Source organism: Tachypleus tridentatus, chromosome 8 (genome assembly GCF_004210375.1).
Source record: "Tachypleus tridentatus isolate NWPU-2018 chromosome 8, ASM421037v1, whole genome shotgun sequence".
NCBI classification, from domain to species: Eukaryota; Metazoa; Arthropoda; class Merostomata; order Xiphosura; family Limulidae; genus Tachypleus; species Tachypleus tridentatus.
In genome coordinates this window covers 41,519,459-41,541,983 of record NC_134832.1, presented here as the reverse complement: position 1 = coordinate 41,541,983, position 22,525 = coordinate 41,519,459, and the positions used below count along the sequence as shown (strand labels likewise).

The 22,525-nt window shown below is 30.1% G+C and overlaps 1 protein-coding gene across 8 annotated transcripts in view; it reads left to right on the top strand.

Annotated features, from left to right (window-relative positions):
- LOC143222256 (voltage-dependent L-type calcium channel subunit beta-1-like) overlaps positions 1–22,309 on the top strand; it is a 106,685-nt gene extending 84,376 nt beyond the window's left edge. For all 8 annotated transcript variants that reach the window (XM_076448493.1, XM_076448492.1, XM_076448496.1 and 5 more), the window contains 5 exons: positions 3,662–3,774; positions 6,956–7,107; positions 7,774–7,869; positions 9,325–9,576; positions 12,557–22,309. In XM_076448493.1, the coding sequence (XP_076304608.1) occupies positions 3,662–3,774; positions 6,956–7,107; positions 7,774–7,869; positions 9,325–9,576; positions 12,557–12,880 (937 nt within the window). In that variant the 3' untranslated portion in view covers positions 12,881–22,309. The remainder of the gene's footprint in view (positions 1–3,661; positions 3,775–6,955; positions 7,108–7,773; positions 7,870–9,324; positions 9,577–12,556) is intronic.
- The last annotated feature ends 216 nt before the right edge of the window (positions 22,310–22,525 follow it).

The window sequence follows — 22,525 nt, the reverse complement described above, 5'->3', positions numbered from 1 at the left end:
TGATGAAACTGTAAAATGGACATGTCGTACATATCGAAGTCTTACGCAATTTGACCTAAAAGGTCGAATTATCGCCTCTAGACTGCTCCGATCAGCCAGTTGTTTTCCCAGCTTTTCACAAATGTAATAGAACACATACTGATCTGAATTTATAGTCGCAAAATAGTTGAATTACACCTAAAAGTTTGTCGTCGTTGTCTCTGTATTTCTGTCTTGGATTATTCGTTCATCTCATAAAAATATCACCAGAGGGCCAAGTCTAGGCATTATGACGTTAGGATAGGATCAAGGAGAAAGTAAGGAGGATATAATTGTGATCTCCATTTTTGGGTGTAAAAATGGCATATTTGACAAAATTTTCTTGGCTGTTTATAAATGGGGATGAAAACAAGGGTGCCGGTTTTAAATCACATTTAAGACTGGGAACCCTTGTATTTATCCCCTTAGTAAATCTCAGCTTTAGATCTGTTTTTATTATTACATAAACGCAAGGGAATACATACATGCCCAACTACTCTTATAGGTTGCATGTAATCTATGAATGGTGGTGTTGCTACAGTGGGATTCCTTTCCAAATTTTTTCTTGGTATGATAAATTTCAAAACATACACACAAAGGAGTTTTTTGTTTTTTTAGAGCAAGTTGTTTAAAGCCAAAAAATTACGGCTCAGAAAAGCCTTAGTTAGAAATACACTTATGAAATATTACAAAATGCACATGAATAATGCAATACTAATGCAAATAAAACTAAATCAAACGAGACTATAACCCAAATATAACGTACGAAAACAGAAGCCGAAAAAAACGTAAAACTATCCACGTCTCTACACATCTGTCACCATTTCATTTGACTTATGTTTCTGTGGTATTATACTGTTATTTTTCTGTAAATGTGACTGAATAAAGTAGTAAAAAGTAAAACAAAACAGTTCCACTGCCCATAACTTCTTATAAATAGCTACAACAGGAGGAATGATTGAAATATTTCTTTCAATACCAGATTTCACCCTCCCATGTTTTAAAAAAAATCTTTATCCAGGAATAAAAAAATGCAGGCATTTAATAATAAACAAGATGGAAGAAGCCGTAATCTGCTTTTAATTCTTGTGACAAGCTAAGGTTATATGCCATAAAGCTATTTTACTGACTTGGCTATACTTGTTTGTCATTAAGTTCAACTTCCTAATGATGAAACAGTGGTTTGTGCAAGTTAATATCATCTGAAAGCTAACCTCCCCTTGAATATGTGTGATGAGAATCTCTAAAATCAATAGTTAATGATGGCGAGATAGTACACAATGTCTGATTCAATGTGTGGTATCTACATAATCTTATTCTCTTTTCGGAAAGTGAAGTTATGTTCTTTCCCAACATCTGCAGTCAGAAACTACAAATGGTATTTCACCATCCAGAGGACAAACATGTGGGACTTTATGGGACCATTAGATATTTAATAACCAACAGAGGCATCATAAAGTACTGGTCAGGGTTACCTAAGACAGGGGAAACAAGAAAGATCCATATAGTACAAGAAGCCCGCTAGGAAGAGCTGCAGGACTTCCAAATGTTTCAGCTAGCACTTCACCATGATTCTAGAAATGCCTGGAATAGTAATAAGCTTTGCAAGAGAGAAAAAGAGTCACTTCCAATGCCCAAGATTGCATCTGATAACTAAGGTGAATGTATAATATGATTACAAGATGTTTCTACATGTTTCTTTCTGCTACTGATATTATACAAGGATTCTACATTTTTAAGGATATGTGTTGTAGACTTTTGCAGTAACTTTTTGAGGTAATGATACAGCCCTGGATTAACCATTAAGCAAAATAAGCTGGGCACAAAGGGAAGGGGGCACCACAGAGTTTTTACCCTTGCTATCATGCCCTTAACTCTTTCACTGCTACACTCAACTTTAGTCGATTTTTTTGTAACTGCTCTCATTTGCCGTGTTCTACTTAACTTTGCATTGTTTTTTTAACAATGGGAAGCGACATTTCTAGAATCATGGTGAAATACTAGCTGAAACATTTGGAAGTGCTGCAGCTATTCCTAGTGGGCTTCTTGTACTATATGGATCTTTCTTGTTTCCCCTGTCTTAGGTAACCCTGACCAGTACTTTATGATGTCTCTGCTGGTTATTAAATATCTAAGGGTCCCATAAAGTCCCACATGTTTGTGTTCTGGATATCCACACTGTTCATTAATATTGCTACCCATTCTTCCACCCCATGCTTTTACATTTAGCAGGACTTATTAGAGGTTGTGTTGATTTGTTGTTAGAGTTTTTCTTAGCCAATTTTCAACCTCTTGGCCCACAGATGGTTCAAGATTGAGGATATAACTCTCTACATGGCTGTCAAAAGTACTTGGTCAGGAAGAATGCCTCTCCTTGTCCTTTCTGCATTCTCAAACTAAACTATCAACTCGACAACAATTCCCTCCTTTCCACTGAAAACTCTCTATGGTTTTAGGAAACAACTTTTAATTGTCATAGTTTTTAAAATTAATGGTAAACTGTGATTCAAAATATTGAATAAAGAAGCATGTTCATAAAAGAAAAAAAACTGCAAATCAAATACTTGGTCAAGGATCTAAACCATTGTATCATAGTGACTTATTTTGTGACATTCTCAGGTAGAGAAGGAATTAACATATAAGCATTAAATCCACAGTATGTGAGGTTCATAAATAAGGTACTAAAAATTGAGTCATAAAAGAAATAATATGTATTTATTTCTTATGAATAACATGTATTTCACTAGATCATATGTTATTGAAACTTTTGTAGTTTCTGACTGCAGATGTTGGGGAAGAACATAACTTCACTTTCCGAAAAGAGAATAAGATTATGTAGATACCACACATTGTGTACTATCTCTTCATCATTAACTATTGATTTTAGTGATTCTCATCACACATATTCAAGGGGAGGTTAGCTTTCAGATGATATTAACTTGCACAAACCACTGTTTCATCATTAGGAGGTTGAACTTAATGACAAACAAGTATAGCCAAGTCAGTAAAATAGCTTTATGGCATATAACCTTAGCTTGTCACAAGAATTAAAGCAGATTACGGCTTCTTCCATCTTGTTTATTATTAAATGCCTGCATTTTTTTATTCCTGGATAAAGATTTTTTTAAAAACATGGGAGGGTTAAATCTGATATTTTAAGCCTTAATTTTTCAAGATTCAAAACTTTTCAAGAGGGCAAGGCTCTGTTTTTAAATTAAAATAATATAAAAGTATTCAATACCTTTCTCTGAATACTCCACTCAGTATGATTATTACACCTACAGCTTATTATAATATTATTTTTTTGTATATGTGTGTATATATTAAATAAACTCATTACTATACTTTGATTTTTGTAATGTTACTAGTCTGATCTTATTATTTAGTATGATTATGAAAGCATTTCTGATCAAACATGATTATCAGTAACATGTAATTAATTTGGGAAATTCCGAAGTTTATTAATAAATGTATTTTCAAAGTAAAAAAGATTTCATTTCCAATGTAAATACATTTTACAGGGAATTGCATTGATACAGATACCATATATTCTTTAAGCTTTAAGATGCTTTGTGAAAATCTTTCTAACTCCATGTCATATATTAGAATATGTCTATTCAAGGTATTTCTTATTTTATTGAAGGATTATCATTACCCGGGTGACAGCTGACATTTCCTTAGCAAAGCGATCTCTGCTGAATAATCCAAACAAAAGGGCTATAATGGAGAAAACTAGCAGTAGATCATCATGCTTAGGTAAGATAACATACTAGAACATGGAATATTGATCAATTGAGGCAATAGCATAACCATTAAATTTTCTTCTTACACTCTTTCAAGTGATAACAGTGTAAAACATGGTAAAAGATACGAACTCTAGAAGAAAGATGACTTAACTTAACTAATAAATTTAGTTACATTTTTTTTGTAATATTGGTAGTAATTTTTACCCCTGCAGAGCTTTCTATATGATTATACTGAGTGTAGAAGTAACAGTACATAAAGTAGTCCTTTCTTTATGATGTCAGATAATGTAAATGTAACATTAAATAGTGTATTCCTTTGCATATGACAGTAATGAGTGTACCAGTAGCATTAGATAATGTAGTCCTTTCTGTATGGTAGAGAGTTTAGTAGAGTTGGATAAGGTAGTCTTTTCCATGTTATAGCAGTATATGTACCAGTAGCATTAAGTAATCTGGTTTTTTGCATGTTATGATAGTGAGGGAAGTAGTAACATTTAACAATGCAGCCCTTTCTATATGATGATAGTGAAGGTATTAGAGGCATAAGGTAATGTAGACCTTATTATATAGTTCCTTGTATGTGATGGTTATAAGTATACTAGTAGCATTAGATAATCTATTCCTTAGCATATGATAGTAGTGAATGTAACAATAGTATTAGATGAAGCAGTTCCTTCTATTGGTTGGAAGTGAGTGTACAAGAAGCATTAAATAATGTAGTCCTTTGTATGTAGTGGTTGTAAATATACTTCTTGTATTAACATAACATAATATTTTGAAACAATGTTGGACCTATTGGTCAATCTTGGCTTTGAACTAAATTAAAACTATATTTCTAAAAATATATTAATGCCAGCCCTTATCATAGGTATACTTAACAAGCTTTCTCTTAAACTCACTCAAATTTACTGCTTCCATAACATCTGAAGCCAATTATTCCAAAGGCCATTCATCCTGTTAGAGAAAAAAAAAATGTCATAGATGAAGATTACTACAACTCTGCCAAAATTTATATTTGTGTCCCCTAATCCTTCTGTTCCCACTTTAAGGTATGAAAACAGATGATGCATCTATCCTATCAATTTCATTCACAACTCTTTTTTTCAAGAGAAAACAATCTGAGAGATTTTAGTCTCTCCTTGTATGACAACCCAATCCCCCCATCCCAAGTACCATTCTAGTAACCCTTCTCTTAACCATTTCCAACTAATTTAGTGTCTTTTCTACGTTAAGGAGAACAAAACTGAACACAATATTTCAAATGTGGTCTAACTAGTGACCTATATAATGAAATTATAAATTATTTAGACTTGTATTAAATATTTTTTATATAAAACCTAAAATCCTATTTACCCAACCACTGAGAACAGCACATTTGCTTGAATGGACTTTATTAGACTGATCATCTATTACACCAAGATCCCTTTCTTTCTTTCATGACACTGTTAAGGTTATTCCCATCCAAAGTATACTCTTACCCTTATATGTAAAAGCAGTAACATTTTAAAGAATGTCAAAACATTTGTAAGGCCAGGTTTTCCCTTAGTGAAACCATGTTGACTATCCAATAAAAATCTAACCTTTTTAATTGACTTTTCAAAGCATCTTTTATCAGAATTTCCAAAACTTTTCCCACAACTGATGTAAGATGAAAAAATCTGTAATTACTGGGACAATTTTTATCACCTTCCTTGAAAAGAGGAGTTACATAAGCTAAATTCCAATCCTCTTGTTCAAGGACTGATAAAAAAGTATTGTAGAGTAGCTCACATATTCAACCTTTAACATCCCTTAAAACCCTTGGGAATTATCTAGCCCAGGAGACTTATAATTTTTTAAATTTCACAATTTTTTCTTAACTGGCTTAGAATTAATGCAGTCATCTTTTTTGGTCTTGCTTCTGTCTGTCAATTGTTCAGGTTGCAGAATACTGTGTAAATCTTTGTTATTAAAAACTAAAGAACAAGCAAAATTCAATATCCCAGTCATCTCATAATTATCACATACTAGCTTTCCTTTATCATCTGTCAAGGATTCTACCCCCATCCTAACATTTTGTTTACCCTTAATGTATTTTAAAAAGTCATTTTTGTTAATTTTAACATTTTGAGTTAACAACATCCCTTTTGGTGCCCTAATTTCATGTTTCACCAACTCTCTTGATCTTATATAACTTTCTAAATCTTGTGTCAAACCAGTCAGTTTAAATTTCTTAAATTTATGATGCATTTCTTTAATTTCATTACTTATTTTCTTTGTAAGCCAACCTGATTTTTTTACTTACAGCTACTCTTTTCTTTTTATAGTGAATATGTTTACCTTGAATATTAAGAAATGTATTTTTAAAAATATTCCACTTCTGATTAGTATCTCCAAATAACTCGGCTACCCAGTTCATAACAGATAATTCTTGTTGTATCCCTTCAAAAATTGTTTTTTTGAAATTTGTAATCAAAATATTCTTATTCCTTATCCCCATATGCTGCCAAGCATTGAGCCTAATAGAGCTATGAACACTTGAATCAGATGTTACCCAGGTTTCATCCTCTCAATCATATCTATATTTGAAGTTAATAATAAATGTAAAATAATGTTGTTTCTAGTAGGTTCCATGATTAATTGGTGAAGCAAACCATGTTGAACAGTTTCCAAAAACCTTTCTCCTTCTCAATTTGACTCTAGCATTTCCCAATCTATATACCTGAAATTAAAATTACCCTAAATTATGATTTCATTAACAGCTGAAATCTTAATTTCATTGCAAAGTTTCTCATTGATTTTATCAGTATCATGTGGTGGTATGCAATAACTTCCTACTAAAAGCCTTTTCTTTTCATATCCACTAACAGAAGCTAAAATAGGTTCAATACCCTTGCTATTATCTTTAATATTAACTTCAGTAAGATGTAACTCACATTTTGCATATAAAGCCACTCCTCTCCCCACCTTTAGTATTCTCATTCCCATTAAATAGTCTTGTAAACTAGTATTTCAAATAAATTTTTATCACCAAAATCACCTACATTTAACCATGTTTCAGGAATTTCCATTACATCAAAATTCTTAAACAGTGTAAACTTTTCTATATGATGGTGGTGAGGGAACAAGTATCATTAAATAACATAGTCCTTTGTATATGATGATTTTAAGCAAATTATTGGCAATTCTGTTTTGATTTTATACCTTTCTAGCTAAGGTTCAAGAAGAGATAGAAAGAATATTTGAAATAGCTCGAACTTTACAACTTGTTGTGTTAGACTGTGATACAATAAACCATCCCTCCCAGCTTTCCAAGACGTCCTTAGCACCCATTATTGTCTATCTTAAAATATCTTCTCCAAAAGTAAGTATGGAATATTTTTATACTAATTTTGATATGCTCAAACATTTTTTTGCTCAGTAGTGTGGATCACCAATATTTTAGCATATCTGATAAATTCACAAAACTTATTTATTAACAGCATGATTGACGAGAAACATTACAATATTTTTATGTTCTTCCTTCTGTTGTTTATTCAGCTATATGTCCTATCTACATTATTAATATATTTTGTGAACTCAAAAGATTTTTTAGTTCAACAGAATGATTTTCTAATAGTGTACTACCACTTTTTTAATTCAGATGTGTTTTGTATCCTAGTTTTTGTGTCTTCATTGATTTCTATAGTTACAGCTACTGTATTAATGACTTTGTATGAAACTGTTTTATAGCAAGTGTATTATCTGTATAATAATTTATAGTACAATTATTTGTTTTGAATATTAGTAAAATAGAATTCTGTCTGTTTTGTTTTATAAATTTATTTTTCATTTACAAACTTTATTTTCTGAAATTTTGAAGTGGTTCACTTAGATGTTACAACTGTTGTATTTTCTTTACATATTTTGGTTATATAAATCTAATTATGTCCCTTAAATACTGACATTTGATACTGATTGTTGTATTTTTTAACAAAATGTGATTATGCATATTGTAGATCCTATAGTAGAAGTATGCTTCTTATCATAGGTCCTTCAGAGATTAATCAAATCTCGAGGAAAGTCTCAAAGTCGAAATTTAAATGTCCAGATGGTTGCAGCAGAAAAATTAGCTCAGTGTCCTCCTGTAAGTGTGCATCTTCTACAAGCTAATTCCTTTTGTAGCTTTATATCTTATTTTTAAAAAGAAAAACATAGATCTTCCTGTAACTATATATCTGGATTCTTTAAGGGAAAATAAACTCATGTTGTACCCATTTATCTTTTCTCTATATCTCTCTCTTATATTCACTTATAACTGTTCATATTCTTTTATTAAAAGTTATTTCATCTTTTAACTTTTCTTATTTCTTAAATAGTAAGCTAACTACTCTTTTAACTGTTCACCTTGTTTTTAATGAAAAAGCTAGTTTCTCTTGTAATTATTCATAATGTTTCTTAAATAAAAATTTAACTCCTCTTTTAAGTCTTAATATTTTTATTTCAGTAAAAACTTTCTTCTCATTCATGAAAAAGTACTGCTGTTTTAACTGTGTCTTCTGTCTTTAGAATAACTGAATAACCTTCTGTTGTTTTATTCACCATATCAAGCCATTATAATGAAGTGGGGAACTATTTTCTGTGTAATGATTACAAGTATAAATCTTCTACTCAGTAATTTGAAACTTGTTTGATTCTTGCAAAAGTTAGTTTATCCTCTGAACTTTAACAACTGTTGATTTATATTTATACTAAGCAAAGTATTTCTTTCACTTCAAATTCACAATAATTTGGGTAAAACCATTAAAAAAGAATGTTCATATTGTTTTAGATTTCACAAACTCTGGCATTTATAGAGTATTTATTTTATTAAATTAAAAAGAGCTTAATTAATCTTTGTAAAAAGTTTAATTCAGAAATGTTCTGTTTCATTCACTTTTTTAGAAATCTCTTTTTCAAGGTTACAATATCTATTTATATAGATGAAACTGATAAGAAAAATCACAAATTTGAAATTTAACTTAAATATTCTTAATCAATCATAATAATTTTCTTAATTCTTTGAAAAAAAGGAATTTTGAGGAGGGAAGTAAATTTCACTGTTAATTAAAAGAAAAAGAAAGAAATCTGATTAACTGAACATTTAATTTAACTTAAGTTCTTGACATTATTTCTGTGACTTATGTTTTTGATTGGTATCCAAGCCTATCCTCTGTTAATTTGTTTAGAATTATTCATTTTTAAGATATTATAAAATCCTCATACTTTTATTTTGTGTGATTGTAAATTTATTTTTAAAGTGTTTCATGTTATTTACTTTTATAGTTTTCATTTTGATAAACCACTGTAATGCTAAAATCAATGTTTATCAGTGCATCATTTTATCTTTTGACTTCAGAATGACTTTGTAATCCAACAGTTTTTAACATCATTATTTTGATCTCATGTGTTAAGTGTCAAGTATATTGGTTAAGATATATAACCATGTATAGTTTTTCTATCTTGCACAATATCTTTGCTCTCTAAGAAAGTGAAAAGTTTATTCTAAAAGGAAAATAGTCAGATGTTGGAATAGTTGTAACTGTTACATTTATTTCTGTAGGAAATGTTTGATGCAATACTCGATGAGAATCAGCTAGAAGAGGCATGTGAGCACCTGGGGGAAATACTGGAGGCCTACTGGAAAGCTTTACATCCAGTAGAGAAAGCACCTCCGCCAACTGTTTTTCGTCCTATTCCCTCTCCTCGACTGGATCCAACTGCAGGAAATACTGGTCTGATGAGACATAATTCTACTCCACCAATCAGATTCAAATCTCATGGTGACAAACCACATACAAGAATAACAGATGAGGTGTGATATTTCTTTTCATGAAAAGATCATAGTCAGAATGTATATAGAAATTTATTCAATAATTTACTATCACTTCTTTGTATTTGATTGGTTTACAAAAGTAAAGAACAATTTGCTGCACGTTAATTTTAACTAAAAATCTTACTGTCACAACCTTTTCAGTATGCAGCATGTATAAAAATGGTTTCCTGTTTTTGAAATGCAAAGGGTAATTAGTATTTAACATAACATAATGTTCAGGGGCAATAGGAGACATATGGTTCCATCTTGGCTGTTCCATCTTCTAATCCAAACTAATACCTTTGAAAAATAAAAGTCGGCCCTTAACATTTATATATCTATCAAGCTTTCTTTTAAACTTATTTAAATTTACTGCCTTCACAACATCCAAAGGCAACCCATTTCATAGGCCAACCACAGTATTTGAAATATAAAACTCTTTTAACTGAAGATGTATTTGGGTCTCCTAGTTCAAATAATTCTCACTATTAAGTATAAAAATGTTCATACATCAGTATTATAAATGCCTTTTACAATGTTAAAACACTGCAGTCAGATCCCCTCTAACTTTTCTTTTTTTAAGAGAAAACAACTTTAAGGATCTTATTCTCTCTTTATATGACAATTCCTTCACTCTGAACCCTTTCTAACAATTCAATATCTTTCTTAAGGTGAGGAGGCAAAGACTGAATATAATACTCCTATACAATGAAGTTGTAACCTCTTTAGACTTGTATTCAACTGTAAATGCAAGCTAAAATCTTATTTGCCCTACCATCAACAACAGTACACTGCTTGGATGGCTTAAGAGACTAATCAACCATTACCTTGAGATCCTTTACTGTTAAGGTTAGCCCCATCCAAATTATACCTATAATTCAAATTATGTGACCCATATGCAGTATTTTGCATTTGTCACAAATAAAACACATCTGCCATTTATTTGCCCAACTCACTAAATGATATAAATCCTTTTGTAAAGCAGTACCATCCTCTTCAAAGTCAGCAACGACAAAGACCTTGATATCACCAGCAAATTTAAGTAGTTTATTGATCATTTCTTCAATTTATGTCTCTGGTGTAAAGAGCAAAAATAGCAATGGTCCTAGGATAGAACTTTGTGACATTAGTCCAGCTTGACTAACTACATTTGTAACAACCCTCTGCTTTTTTCCAACCAGCCATTCTTCTATCCAATTAGCTACATTATACACCACACCTATAGAAATATTTTTTTCACATCCCTTTTATGTAGCACTTTGTCAGATGCTTTCTGAAAATCCAGATCCACAAAATCTATACACTTACTCTCATGTATGTAAGAGTAACATTTTTAAAGAATATCAAAAGATTTGTAAGGCAAGATTTACCCTTAGTAAAACCATGTTGACTATCAAATAAAATTCTAAATTTTATTAAATAACATTGCAAAGCATCTTTTATCAGACTTTCTAAAACTTTTCTTATGGCTGATGTAGGCCTATAATTACTGTGACAACTTCTATTACCTATCTTGAAGATAGGAAAGATATTAGCAAATTTTCAATTTGTTGGTACTTATCTACTATACAAGGATTTACAAAGAAATTTTAGCATAAGGTTCACATATCCACTTCATGACCTCCTTTAAAAACCATAAGGAAATATTATTACCTGGCCCAGGAACCTTACCATTCTATAAATTTCTTAATTTTATTTTAACAAGCTCAGACTTTATGCAGTTGTCTTGTTCAAATTTGTTTTCATCTATCAGTTCTTCAAAATAAGGAATACTGCTTTAGCCTTCATTAGTAAAAACTGAAGAAAAAACAGAATTTAATGACCTAGCCATTTCAGAATCATCAGATACAAATCTTTCTTTGTCATCCTACCCCATCCAAACATTTTGTATTTGTAGAAATCTCTTCTGTTAATGTTTATGTTTTCACACAACATTTATCATACATCCCTTTTGATGTCCTAGTTTTCTATGTTACCAACACTCTTAATCATCTATAATAATCTATAATAATACTAAATTTCTCAAATTTGTGATGATTTTCTTTAATTTTATCTCTTTTACTCTTTGTGAGGCAACCTGGTTTTATACTTGCAGTTACCCGTTACTTTCTGTAATGAATATATTTATTTTAAATATTGGAAAAAAAATTATTTAAAAATTGTCCACATTTGCTCAGTGTTTCCAAATAACTTAGCTCCCCAATTAGAAAACAAAATTATTGTTGCATCCTTTCAAAATTTGCTTTTTTTTTAAATTTGGAAAAAATATATGTAATTATTTTTTATTTCCAAATGCAGCAAAACATCAGACCTTATATTACTTGTACCGAGATGTTCTCCAATTTCAACCCTCTCTTTATATTAGAAGTTAAAAAATAAATCTAAAATAGCATTATTTCTAGTGGATTCCTTGACTGACTGATGAAGAAATCCATCTTGAACAGTTTCCAGGAACCTTTCTCCCTCATGGTTTCATTCTAGCATTTCCTAGTCAATATGTTGGAAATTAGAATAATATGACTTCATTAAGACCTGAAATTGTAATCTCACTATAAAGTTTCTCACCAGTTTTTCAGATTCATCTGGTAGTCTGTAACAAATTCCTGCTACCAGCTTTTTCTATTGGTATCCACTAACAGAAACCCAAATGGATTTAGTCTCCATGCTATTATATACTTATAATCTCAACTACAACAGGATGTAACTCACACTTTACATATAGAGCCACTCCTTCCCCACCTCTTTACCACTCTTTCCATATTAAATAACCTATAAACATGTACTTCAAAGAAAGTTCTGTCGTCAAAATCATCTACATTTAACTGAGGTTGCAGGTATTCCCATTATTATCTTTGGAAACATACATATGAATGTTTTACAAATATTATAACCACATGAAATCCAATAGCTTATTTTATAATAATTCATGTTAGATATTGTGCAAAATGCCAATTTTCAGTCACATACTCAACTTTTATAGCTTTTGTCTCCTGACATGGATCAACATATCATGTTACCGAGGTCTCATGAGATGCAAGAAAATCAGGATTTGGCATCTCCCTCTGGAAGTAGCCTCCACCGAAGTGAATATAACAGTTCTATGAACTGGCCAGATAACAATGACCCTTGTTTGGACTTTGGGTTTATGGACAAAATCCTTGTTATGGGGAAAGCACATAGCCCTCAGTTTCAGCAGGTCAAAAATGCAAAAGATTATGATTCCCAACACCAACCAGAGGAGTGTGACAAGCAAGATCATCATAGAGAACAGAGACTTTCTGGTTATCCAGTGAATGGTATGTAACACACCATTATGGAATGAGATGTCCAGCGATAGAAGTGAAACAGATGTCTCATTTATCCAGTAAACAAACAGCAAGTGCTATTATGGGTTGTATGAAACATTTAGCTTAGTAATATCTTATGTCCTGTTAAAATGTAGTACCAGCTCTGTGACTGCTAAAGGGTCAAAAATATCTAATTATGTAGGAAAAATTGTTTACCTTCTTAGACATACTAACAAACTCACTACTGATATATATAATATTCATTAGATGTTGTTACTTTCCTTATGCAAATTACTTAAACATACATATACTAAATATGTGATAAAATTCTCATTAAACTTATAAATAAACATATGATTACATGTATGTATGTATATATATATATATGTATATATATATAAAGCATGCTCAATGCCTATTAAACGCCATTAATAATCCTACACTTATTAAAAATCACAGGTATAACAACATGCTTACACCAGTTATTTAAAGAATACTATTACCAATTTTTCACACACTGACAAAACACAGTTATATACGATATGGTAAACATTGTTACCACTATTACACCCACTGAAAGTACAGATCTACTTAAACACATAACAAACAGGTCTTTTACTCACTAAGCACACATGATTATACCTAATATTTGTTGGATATTATCACTAGATTTACACAAACTAACATCATCTTCACTGGTATCTAGTAAAATGAGCTTTCATATATATATATATATATATATATATATATATATACACACACACACACACACACAGAATAGCACAATGTAAAGACAAAAGATGTCTTGTCTTGTAAAATTTGTCACTGGTTTCACAAACACTAAACGAACATATAGACTGTTATATATACATATTAATGATTTGCCAGTCTCACATACATAAAGGACAGATATATGAGATATTTATTAAATATTTTGAATAGCCTTACCAGATATTTAGTACATTTTGTCACTTGTAATAAACATATTAGCAAAATAACTGTAGTTTACTAATTCCATTTCTTTCTAATTTTATTCCAATAATTTGTTTATAATCTTAGTAACTTTAATGATAAGAAAAGTCAAATAAATTTAAGATGAAATATTTAGAGGATCACCAGCTACAAATATACAAATCTGTAATGTGACATAACCTAGGAGTGCAGAATTCTGACTTTGTTATTTACATATAGGTAATGGTCAAGTTGTGTTTACCAACTTACAATTGTAATAATTTGGTTTAATCATACAAGTTAAGAAATCAATTGAAAATTGGATTTGTTAAGTTTGTTTTGTTTTTGAAACAGAATGTTTGTAATATTAAAACTGATGAATTATCATAAAAAGACACACAAAGTGACTGGATTTGTTTGGTATGACTTGAAACTTATTTCAAAACAACAACCAAATATGATCCTTTAGGGCAATGAGACTGTGTATATTTTGTAAAATTATCTTTCTGTCACCTACATGGTATATATTTGTACATTCATGTCAGGATCCTGTATGAAATAGCAGTGAAAGAATTATATAATAGTTTATACAGGATTACTTATGTAGCGTGCATGATCACCTCATGCTAGAATCACCACCTTTTTAATACAAATTACTCAGAGTCATTCTTGCAAAGTCCACAAGTAAGGAGTATATAAAATTAAACCTTAAAATAATCCTATGATTAGATACGTTTCAACATGTTTAAAGTAACAGCTTCCAATGTCCAGCTGTGGAGTATGTGATTTCTCATGTATATTTGAGCTCAGTAACTCTTTACTTCAGTTTTTGTAAATATATATACACATTTTAGTGATTCAATTATTTTTCCACGTTGTGTGACAGTAACTCATTGAAAACATATTTTCCTAGTGAGTTCTTAAACTGAGATTAATATGAGTCATCACATAAACTATATGTTTAAGGCTAATCCTTAATAAGTAAAATGAAAACCATATTACCCAGGCTGTTCTTAACAACAAACAGAATGCTACCATATTTTAATTAAAGTTTCTTCCTTATTGATTGGTAGTGACAAAATAATAGAAAGTATTACTGATTTTGTCTGACAACTTTAATTTGTACTGAATGTTGCATGATTTATTAGCCTTTTTTATAGATCAGTTGTTTGTATGGATTGAATAAGATAACTTAAAGTAGAAATTTGCATACTATTTTTGTCTGTGGTTGTATTGTTTCTTATGATACCAATTTATGCTTTTAAAGTTAGTTTCATAAAATTCCAATATAGCTAGGTATAAATGTGAAATAGTTTCATCTTCCACAACTCTTCCTCCATTATTTACACTGTAAAAAAACAAAAAATGTTCACATTAAATAACTTCATTAGCATCCTTGTGTTCATCGTTTACATTGAATAGCCTCTTTAATATCTCATATTCATTGCTTACATTTGAAGAACATTTTGTGGTATTTTTACATCCAATGCTCACATTAGAGATATTTTCTTTTGCTTTGCATATAGTCATTCATAATATTTCTTCAATGTCTTTATGCTCATAAAATATGGTGGAGAAGCATTTTAGGTATTTTTAAATTCCTTTTTTCATATTGTCAAAACTACCATATCATAAAACATAATAATTATTCACACTTTAAAGTTTCTTCAGTGTCCTTACATTTATAGTTTATGTTGTGAAACTGCTGCAAAGCCTTTATGTTTGTTATTCACAATACAGAATTAACACAGTTTCCTTATGTTCATTATTTACATTGAAAACTTCTTTGAACTCTTGTATTTAATATTCATAAGTCAATTACTCTGGTGACTTTAAACTCATTTTTATATTAAAAAATATTTTGTAGTGTTACATTAATTATTTTAATTTGAAAACTTCTACACAGTTATCATATCTATTGTTAATATAGAAAAAAGATTTTGATATTCTTGTAAATCACTGTTCACATTGGAAAAATCCTTTGGAGTCCTTATTGTTCAAACTTAACACATTTTCTGGTATTTTCATATTTATAGTTCGTATTGAAGGACATCTTTATTACACCTATAAGCATTGTTTATATTGAAAAACAACATCACTATTCTTATTTTAGATGTTTACATTTGAGAAGTTCTTTAACCTGGTAATATTATTTTCTTCAAATTTGATGACTTATTAGTTGCTATATTAATTGTTTACAAAGAAAAGCTTTTTATTGTTTTAATTTTTAAAAAAATATTCACATTTAAAGGACAACTGATATTGTTATTCTAAATATCTTACACTGGAGAACTTCCTTATATCTTTACATTCATTTTCTTGAAATCTTGTGTTGTTCAGATTCACGTAAGTATTAACATTAACAGAATAATCATTTACTCATCCTGTATTTTTCTAAACATTTAAATATTTATTCATGGTTACAGTTTGTTTGTTTGTTTTGAATTTCACACAAAGCTACTCGAGGGCTATCTGTGCTAACTGTCCTAATTTAGCAGTGTAAGACTAGAGGGAAGGCAACTAGTCATCACCACCCACTGCCAACTCTTGGGCTACTTTTTACCAACGAATAGTGGGATTGACCGTAACATTATAACACCCCCACGGCTGAAAGGGCGAGCATGTTTGGTGCAACAGGGATGCGAACCCGCAACCTTCAGATTACGAGTCGCACGCCTTAACATGCTTGGCCATGCTGGGCCACTCATGGTTACAGTCATTAATTTTTTTTCCTTTTAATCTAACTATCAGTAGTTTTACTGACTGTTTATGTTGGAAGAACCTGTTTGGCATCTTCACATTCAAAGAACTATTTTTTCATTACTACCTTCATACTTAACATTAAAGATATACTTTTATATACTTATACCTGTTTGCAGTTTATTAAACCCTCTTAAAGTCTTGATTTAGTTTGAAAGAAGGTTATTTTGTTGCATTCAGTATTAGAATACAAAGAATTATTTCTTTATCTATACATAAATCTATATTATTTATTCATTGATCAGACTGTCAGAAAATTCTAAGATGGATATATATAGTCACTGATCTATGATAAGTACACAGCGTTTTTGTATCCTAAAATTCATTATTCACATTATAGTACCCTTATTGGCATCCTCATGCTAAGTTTCACTCTCATTAAGAACCTGTTTATCTTTATATTAATCATAACATAAATTATTGCTTTATCATTGTATGTTATGATTATATTTTAATAATAAACTCTGCATTTCTTTTATTTATTTGTCACATTAGAATAACTTGAATAACAATGTTTCCATGAGAAGAATTAGTGTTTTAATCTAACATTCACTTTTTACATTTAAATAATTGTTCACCTGTAATGTATAGTTGCTAATCATGTTAAGAAAACTGATTCCTTAATACATGAAATACATCATTTACCTAAATATTTTCTATATTTATGAACATTGCTGCTTACACTGTTAAACACACTATCTCAACTATGAGCATCCTGTTATCTCTCTAAAAACTGCAATTTCTCATGCTCATAATCATATATTGCTGTACTACAATATGACAAATATTTGTAAGAAAAATCTTTGTCTCCATACACTTGCCTTTTTAAAAGGCAAATACGCTTCAGTACAACCGATTTCTTTATCGTTAAAAATATACTTTTCACTTATTTCATATCATGTGAAATGCACCTCTCTTTGAAAAATAATTAGAATGTTTGATGATATTCACTGTTTGATTTATTAAAATAAGTTTCTTTTTTCATTATTTTAGACAATATTATTAAGGATGGATAAGTTTTGTTACTGATTTACACATTGTAGGAAAGGAAAAGAGAGTTTATTGGGCTTATAGAATAACTTATGAAAGTGATTACTGATTTAGGTTTGGAATGTAACCCAGACTATCAGTAGTTTTATGGTAATTGCATGTTTATATAGTATAATTGTTTACAATGACGAAAAAAAATGTCAGTTTACATTTTGGTACATAAACAAAGAAGTCGGTTTGTAGAGGATGTTTCAAACACTGGAACCTTACAGACTCCCAGAAGAGCACAAACAAGTAAAATAACAACCTTTAAATCCTGAATATGCCCATGTACCTCTTCTTACTTAATATTTGGATTTACACATTCTACAGGTGTGATAGCCCATAACTTCCTAACTACGGCATAAGTACACTATTAAAAAATTGAACCAAACTACAACAGTCAGGGCTAATCAAGCAGTTTCTTGTCCCGTAAAAGAACGTATCTTGTTAACAGTAAAATTTGACATTCTTAAGCTAATATTGTTTCAACAAAGCATGTTAACAATAATGAGAGAATCAAATTTATATATAAATATATATATATTATTTATTCATTATTGTTGATATGCATCGTTTAAACAATCTGTAATTCAAGATTATTATTGAAACAACTTTCTGTTCTTTTGTGTATCTCAGGACAGCGGGTAAGGGTATTAATATTTTTACTAATAAATCGGAGAACAACGTTTCGATCTTAGATCATCTTCTTAGTTAATCTTCTTTATTAGTAAAAGTGTTAATACCCACACCAGCAGTCCTGAAATATTTTTACTTCAGGTTAGTGCTCTTTTGCTAAAACAACTTTTTTCAAAATTAATAAAATGTATTACCCTAAAAACCGTTACAAATAAAGATTTTAATCACCTTATAAATATTCATTTTCAGTGTTTTTAAGACAAAATTTATTCATTTGAAAAAGTTACTTTAAAATAAATAATGTTTTATTACACTGCTGTTAAGAGGTATGTTTTTAGAACTGTTTTCAATTAGCCAATGACAATTCCAGTAAAAGGAAAACTTTTTTAGTTGCTTCATATTTCACCTTATGGCTTTTTCATAAGCTTATCATTATATTATATTCAAGTTTACTCCAAGTATTAGTAGGCCTGGAATGACTCGTAATTCATGGTTTCGAATCTCCGTCATACCAAACATGCTCGCCCTTTCAGCTGTTGGGGCATTATAATGGGAGGTCAATCTCACTATTCATTGGTATAAGTGTAGCCCAAGAGTTGGCAGTGGGTGGTGATGACTAGCTGCCTTTCCCTTTAGTCTTACACTGCTCAATTATGGACGGCTAGCGTAGTTTTGCGCGAAATTCAAATCAAATCAGACATTCTTAATGATCGTTTCGGAAGAAATCGTAGAACGAAATCTTGAGCAATAAACGACAAACTTTGAATTTATAACTCGTTCTTGTGTATTTTATTACTTTGTTCTAGTAATAAGTTCCAGTTGGCATTAAATATGTTAATACATACGTGATCATGTGAAAGGTGTGGAGTTTTACAGTTTGAAATATAAACACAAAAAGTAAAAGTTTTGTATTTTACAGAATAGCTTATAATCACTAGAAATAATTTTCAGTTTGCTATTAAAAAGAAAATTAGTGTTTCAGGTCGACAGAATTATGTATAGTTACTAACAATGTGTAGGGTTAATTTGGAAAGTCAAATGGACTTACACACTTGAAAGTAAGCAATGGGGTGTTGTAGGTTTACAGCATTGTTCATAGTCAATAAATGAATGGGTTCACGAGTTTGCAATTCAGAATGGTAAACAGGAGTTTATCTGTCTTATAGGTAGGATGTAAACATAGTTATTGAAGGTTTCAGAATTTTTTACCCAATTATAAGAAAGATGTGGATTTATAACTCAGGATGATAAGCACAGCAGCTTGTTAGACTTACATGGAAGGACTTAAACATTGAAGGGTGGTAGATATGTGTAATATGTTTGTAAAAACTGAAGCTTGTAAAATAAGGTTACCCAAGTTGTGTTTTTACTCAGTTTATTTTGTAAGTCAATGAATTAAGTGACAGCAACTCATCTTTGAGTTTTAATAGTCGTAAATGCTTCAAACAAAAACTTAAATGCAGTATTTTATACTTACGCGGTTATCAGTTAAATACTATACCATGTAACAGAAGTAACGTACGCAGTTATTTATTGTAAAGAAAAATCTCATCATCTGAGATTACCTTAAGCAATGCAAGGATAACTCGCAGTATTTCAAAATTCTCTATCTTTAATGAAGTTGTATAAATTTTCTCCCTGTCTTAATGCTTGGTTGATTTCGCTTCAGAAATTTATCCTCAATAACTTTCGATTTAATTGCACACATAGTTAACATTATAAAAATTATATATTCTTTCTAAAAGAGCAAATAAACACCAAAAACATTACTTAGTTTTTTTCAAGCGTAACGTCAGTAAGTAATATTGGATTTTATTTATGGTATATGATAATATTTTTGAAAAAAGTGAGAGCTCGAAACCATTGTACGACAACTTTTGATGAACTTTTTAGAATTAGCACTTATATGTTCTTATACTTTATTTTATTCAGTGTACATAGCTAGGAACCGCATATCTTCTGCTGTGAATGGAAGTGGTTATTAGTAAATCATTAACAAATATTTTGTCATTTTAGCTTTTCATTTAATCAACAAATTTTTAGTAGGCTTCAAAGAAACAGTTGTATAGCTGGTAACCAACTAACTGAAGTTTAGAACTCATGGTAAAATGATTCAGTTAGGAAGGTTTATAATAAAATTGGTCAATGTTATTGATATTTGAAGAATTTATACCAACAAAATATTTCATTAAATTAGGAGAGCTTTAAAATCAAATAGAAAGTAAAATGTTACATGGAATAACTGAAATTAATTCTTTCACAAGTAGATGACTTGCGTTCAGCTTTCTTTAGTTCTTGTAAAGATCCTGAGTGGCTGTACGTTTTCTAAATATTTCGAAATTATTTTACGTGTGAAGTGGTTCTGAAAGTTTAAAGCAGTAAATTTATGTTAATGAAAATTAACACGTTTATCAAATAGACGTTGTCATTTGATAACGATCTAACTCACGATTGCGAGAACATGTATTTATTGGCTTGAAATAATAAAACTTTTATTAACTGTGTGCAGTTACACACATTAAAACATTTACATAAGCTTGGCTTCCTTCCCATCACATATTAAAATATTTCATATGTTCATAAAATGTAAATAAATTAAAATTAGTCTTCTGTACATAATTATATTTGTACAGTTACAAAATATCTTGCTCTGCAGATTATTCAAATACTTGGCACATATTTGGTGTATATTTTTGAACGTTTTATTATTCTAGCTACATAGTTTCTGGAATTTTATCAGTGTGATGACTAGAAGTGACGATATTCATGTATAAATGTCTTAACAGTACATTAAAACTGTTAGCCAATCTTTTTAAATGTAAAACTAGGCATAATTCATACCGTAGAGAGTACATAGTAGCAAAAAGCTCTTTGTCTCTAAGTAGTTAGTATCACATTTGGTTTCTTTGTAGTCTATTTTGTAATATTCTTATCCATGTTTAGATCGGACTTCATATTCTTGTTTCGAAGTGGTTACTGGTATTATGTAAAAACGTGGACGATTGGTTAACGATCTTGTTAGAAAACGAATGTTTTCTGAAAATTTTATAAACATAGTATTTTCTTTATCACAAGAGCCAGCGAAAATAAACTGAAAAACGCACTTTAATATATATATATATATACACATACATACTTATACTACAAAAAAAAGTATAAATTAGTTTGTATGTGTAAAACTTTTTTGTTCCTAATCAGTTATACATGCATTACGAGAAAAGAACTTTTAAAGTTGTTGTTATGGCTAACCTGTCTTGTTTTTATTCCACCTTTTGATGAAATACTTAGAAATGCTGTCTTAGAACAATCTCACCAGACAGGTCAACTACTGACGAAACCTCTTTTTGGTGCCGACATTTATCGAATGTATTTTCTGAGCTAATCGTAATATCTGTACAAAAGCTTCAAGTGGTGTTTAAGCATGATTAGTTTTATGTCATTCAGAACGTTTACAAAATAATTTAACACAGTTGATTTTAGAACTAAGTCAGTGAAATTTATGTAAGTCTTTTGTATTAAACTAGGTTCAGTTTAAAAGAGAAGGTTAAGTGAGTTTTGTAAAGAAAAAGATGCACACTGTTTTATCTGTATTTAGTGGGTGTATTTAGTTACTGTCCTACATAAACTTACTTACGTACGTCATCTTTGTATGTGAGCTTCAGTCATTTTTATTTATTGTAATAACAGACGCCGATCTTATTGAGACTCAGATCGATTGAAAGTAAAGAAAACAACTGTTATTTTTAAAACGCACGAACTAGTCATGTATACAGTTTTAAAGATATAAAAATCAAAATTTGTGTTTTTATTGTTAAACTGTGATTATGCTTTACTAAATCTTTCTTTTTTTAAACTTTAGTACACATTTGATGAAAATTATGAGAACGTATTACAACAGTCTGTATTAGGTTAATAAATATAAGTGATGTTTGTTATGCAAAATAGACATCAGTTTATGTTATTTAGCGGAATTCATAGGTTAAGATAACTGTTTATGTAAATGTATAACAGAAATTTTGTTATATGTCAACTCTGGAATTTTGGGCTGATTAAAAATTCACCACAAACTTTGTGTGACGAGAAATTGTTTTTATTGTTCTACACTAAACAAAGTATGAAGTTTGTAGACAATGCATAACATAATACCTAAAACATGACAACTATGTTTTTATCGTTATTTCCAAGTTTCACTTTGGAAGAAATAATAATAAGAAGAGCTTATTGAGAAGATAGTCCTCCTAAATATTTATCAGTTTGTTAATACAACTCATTATTTTTAACTT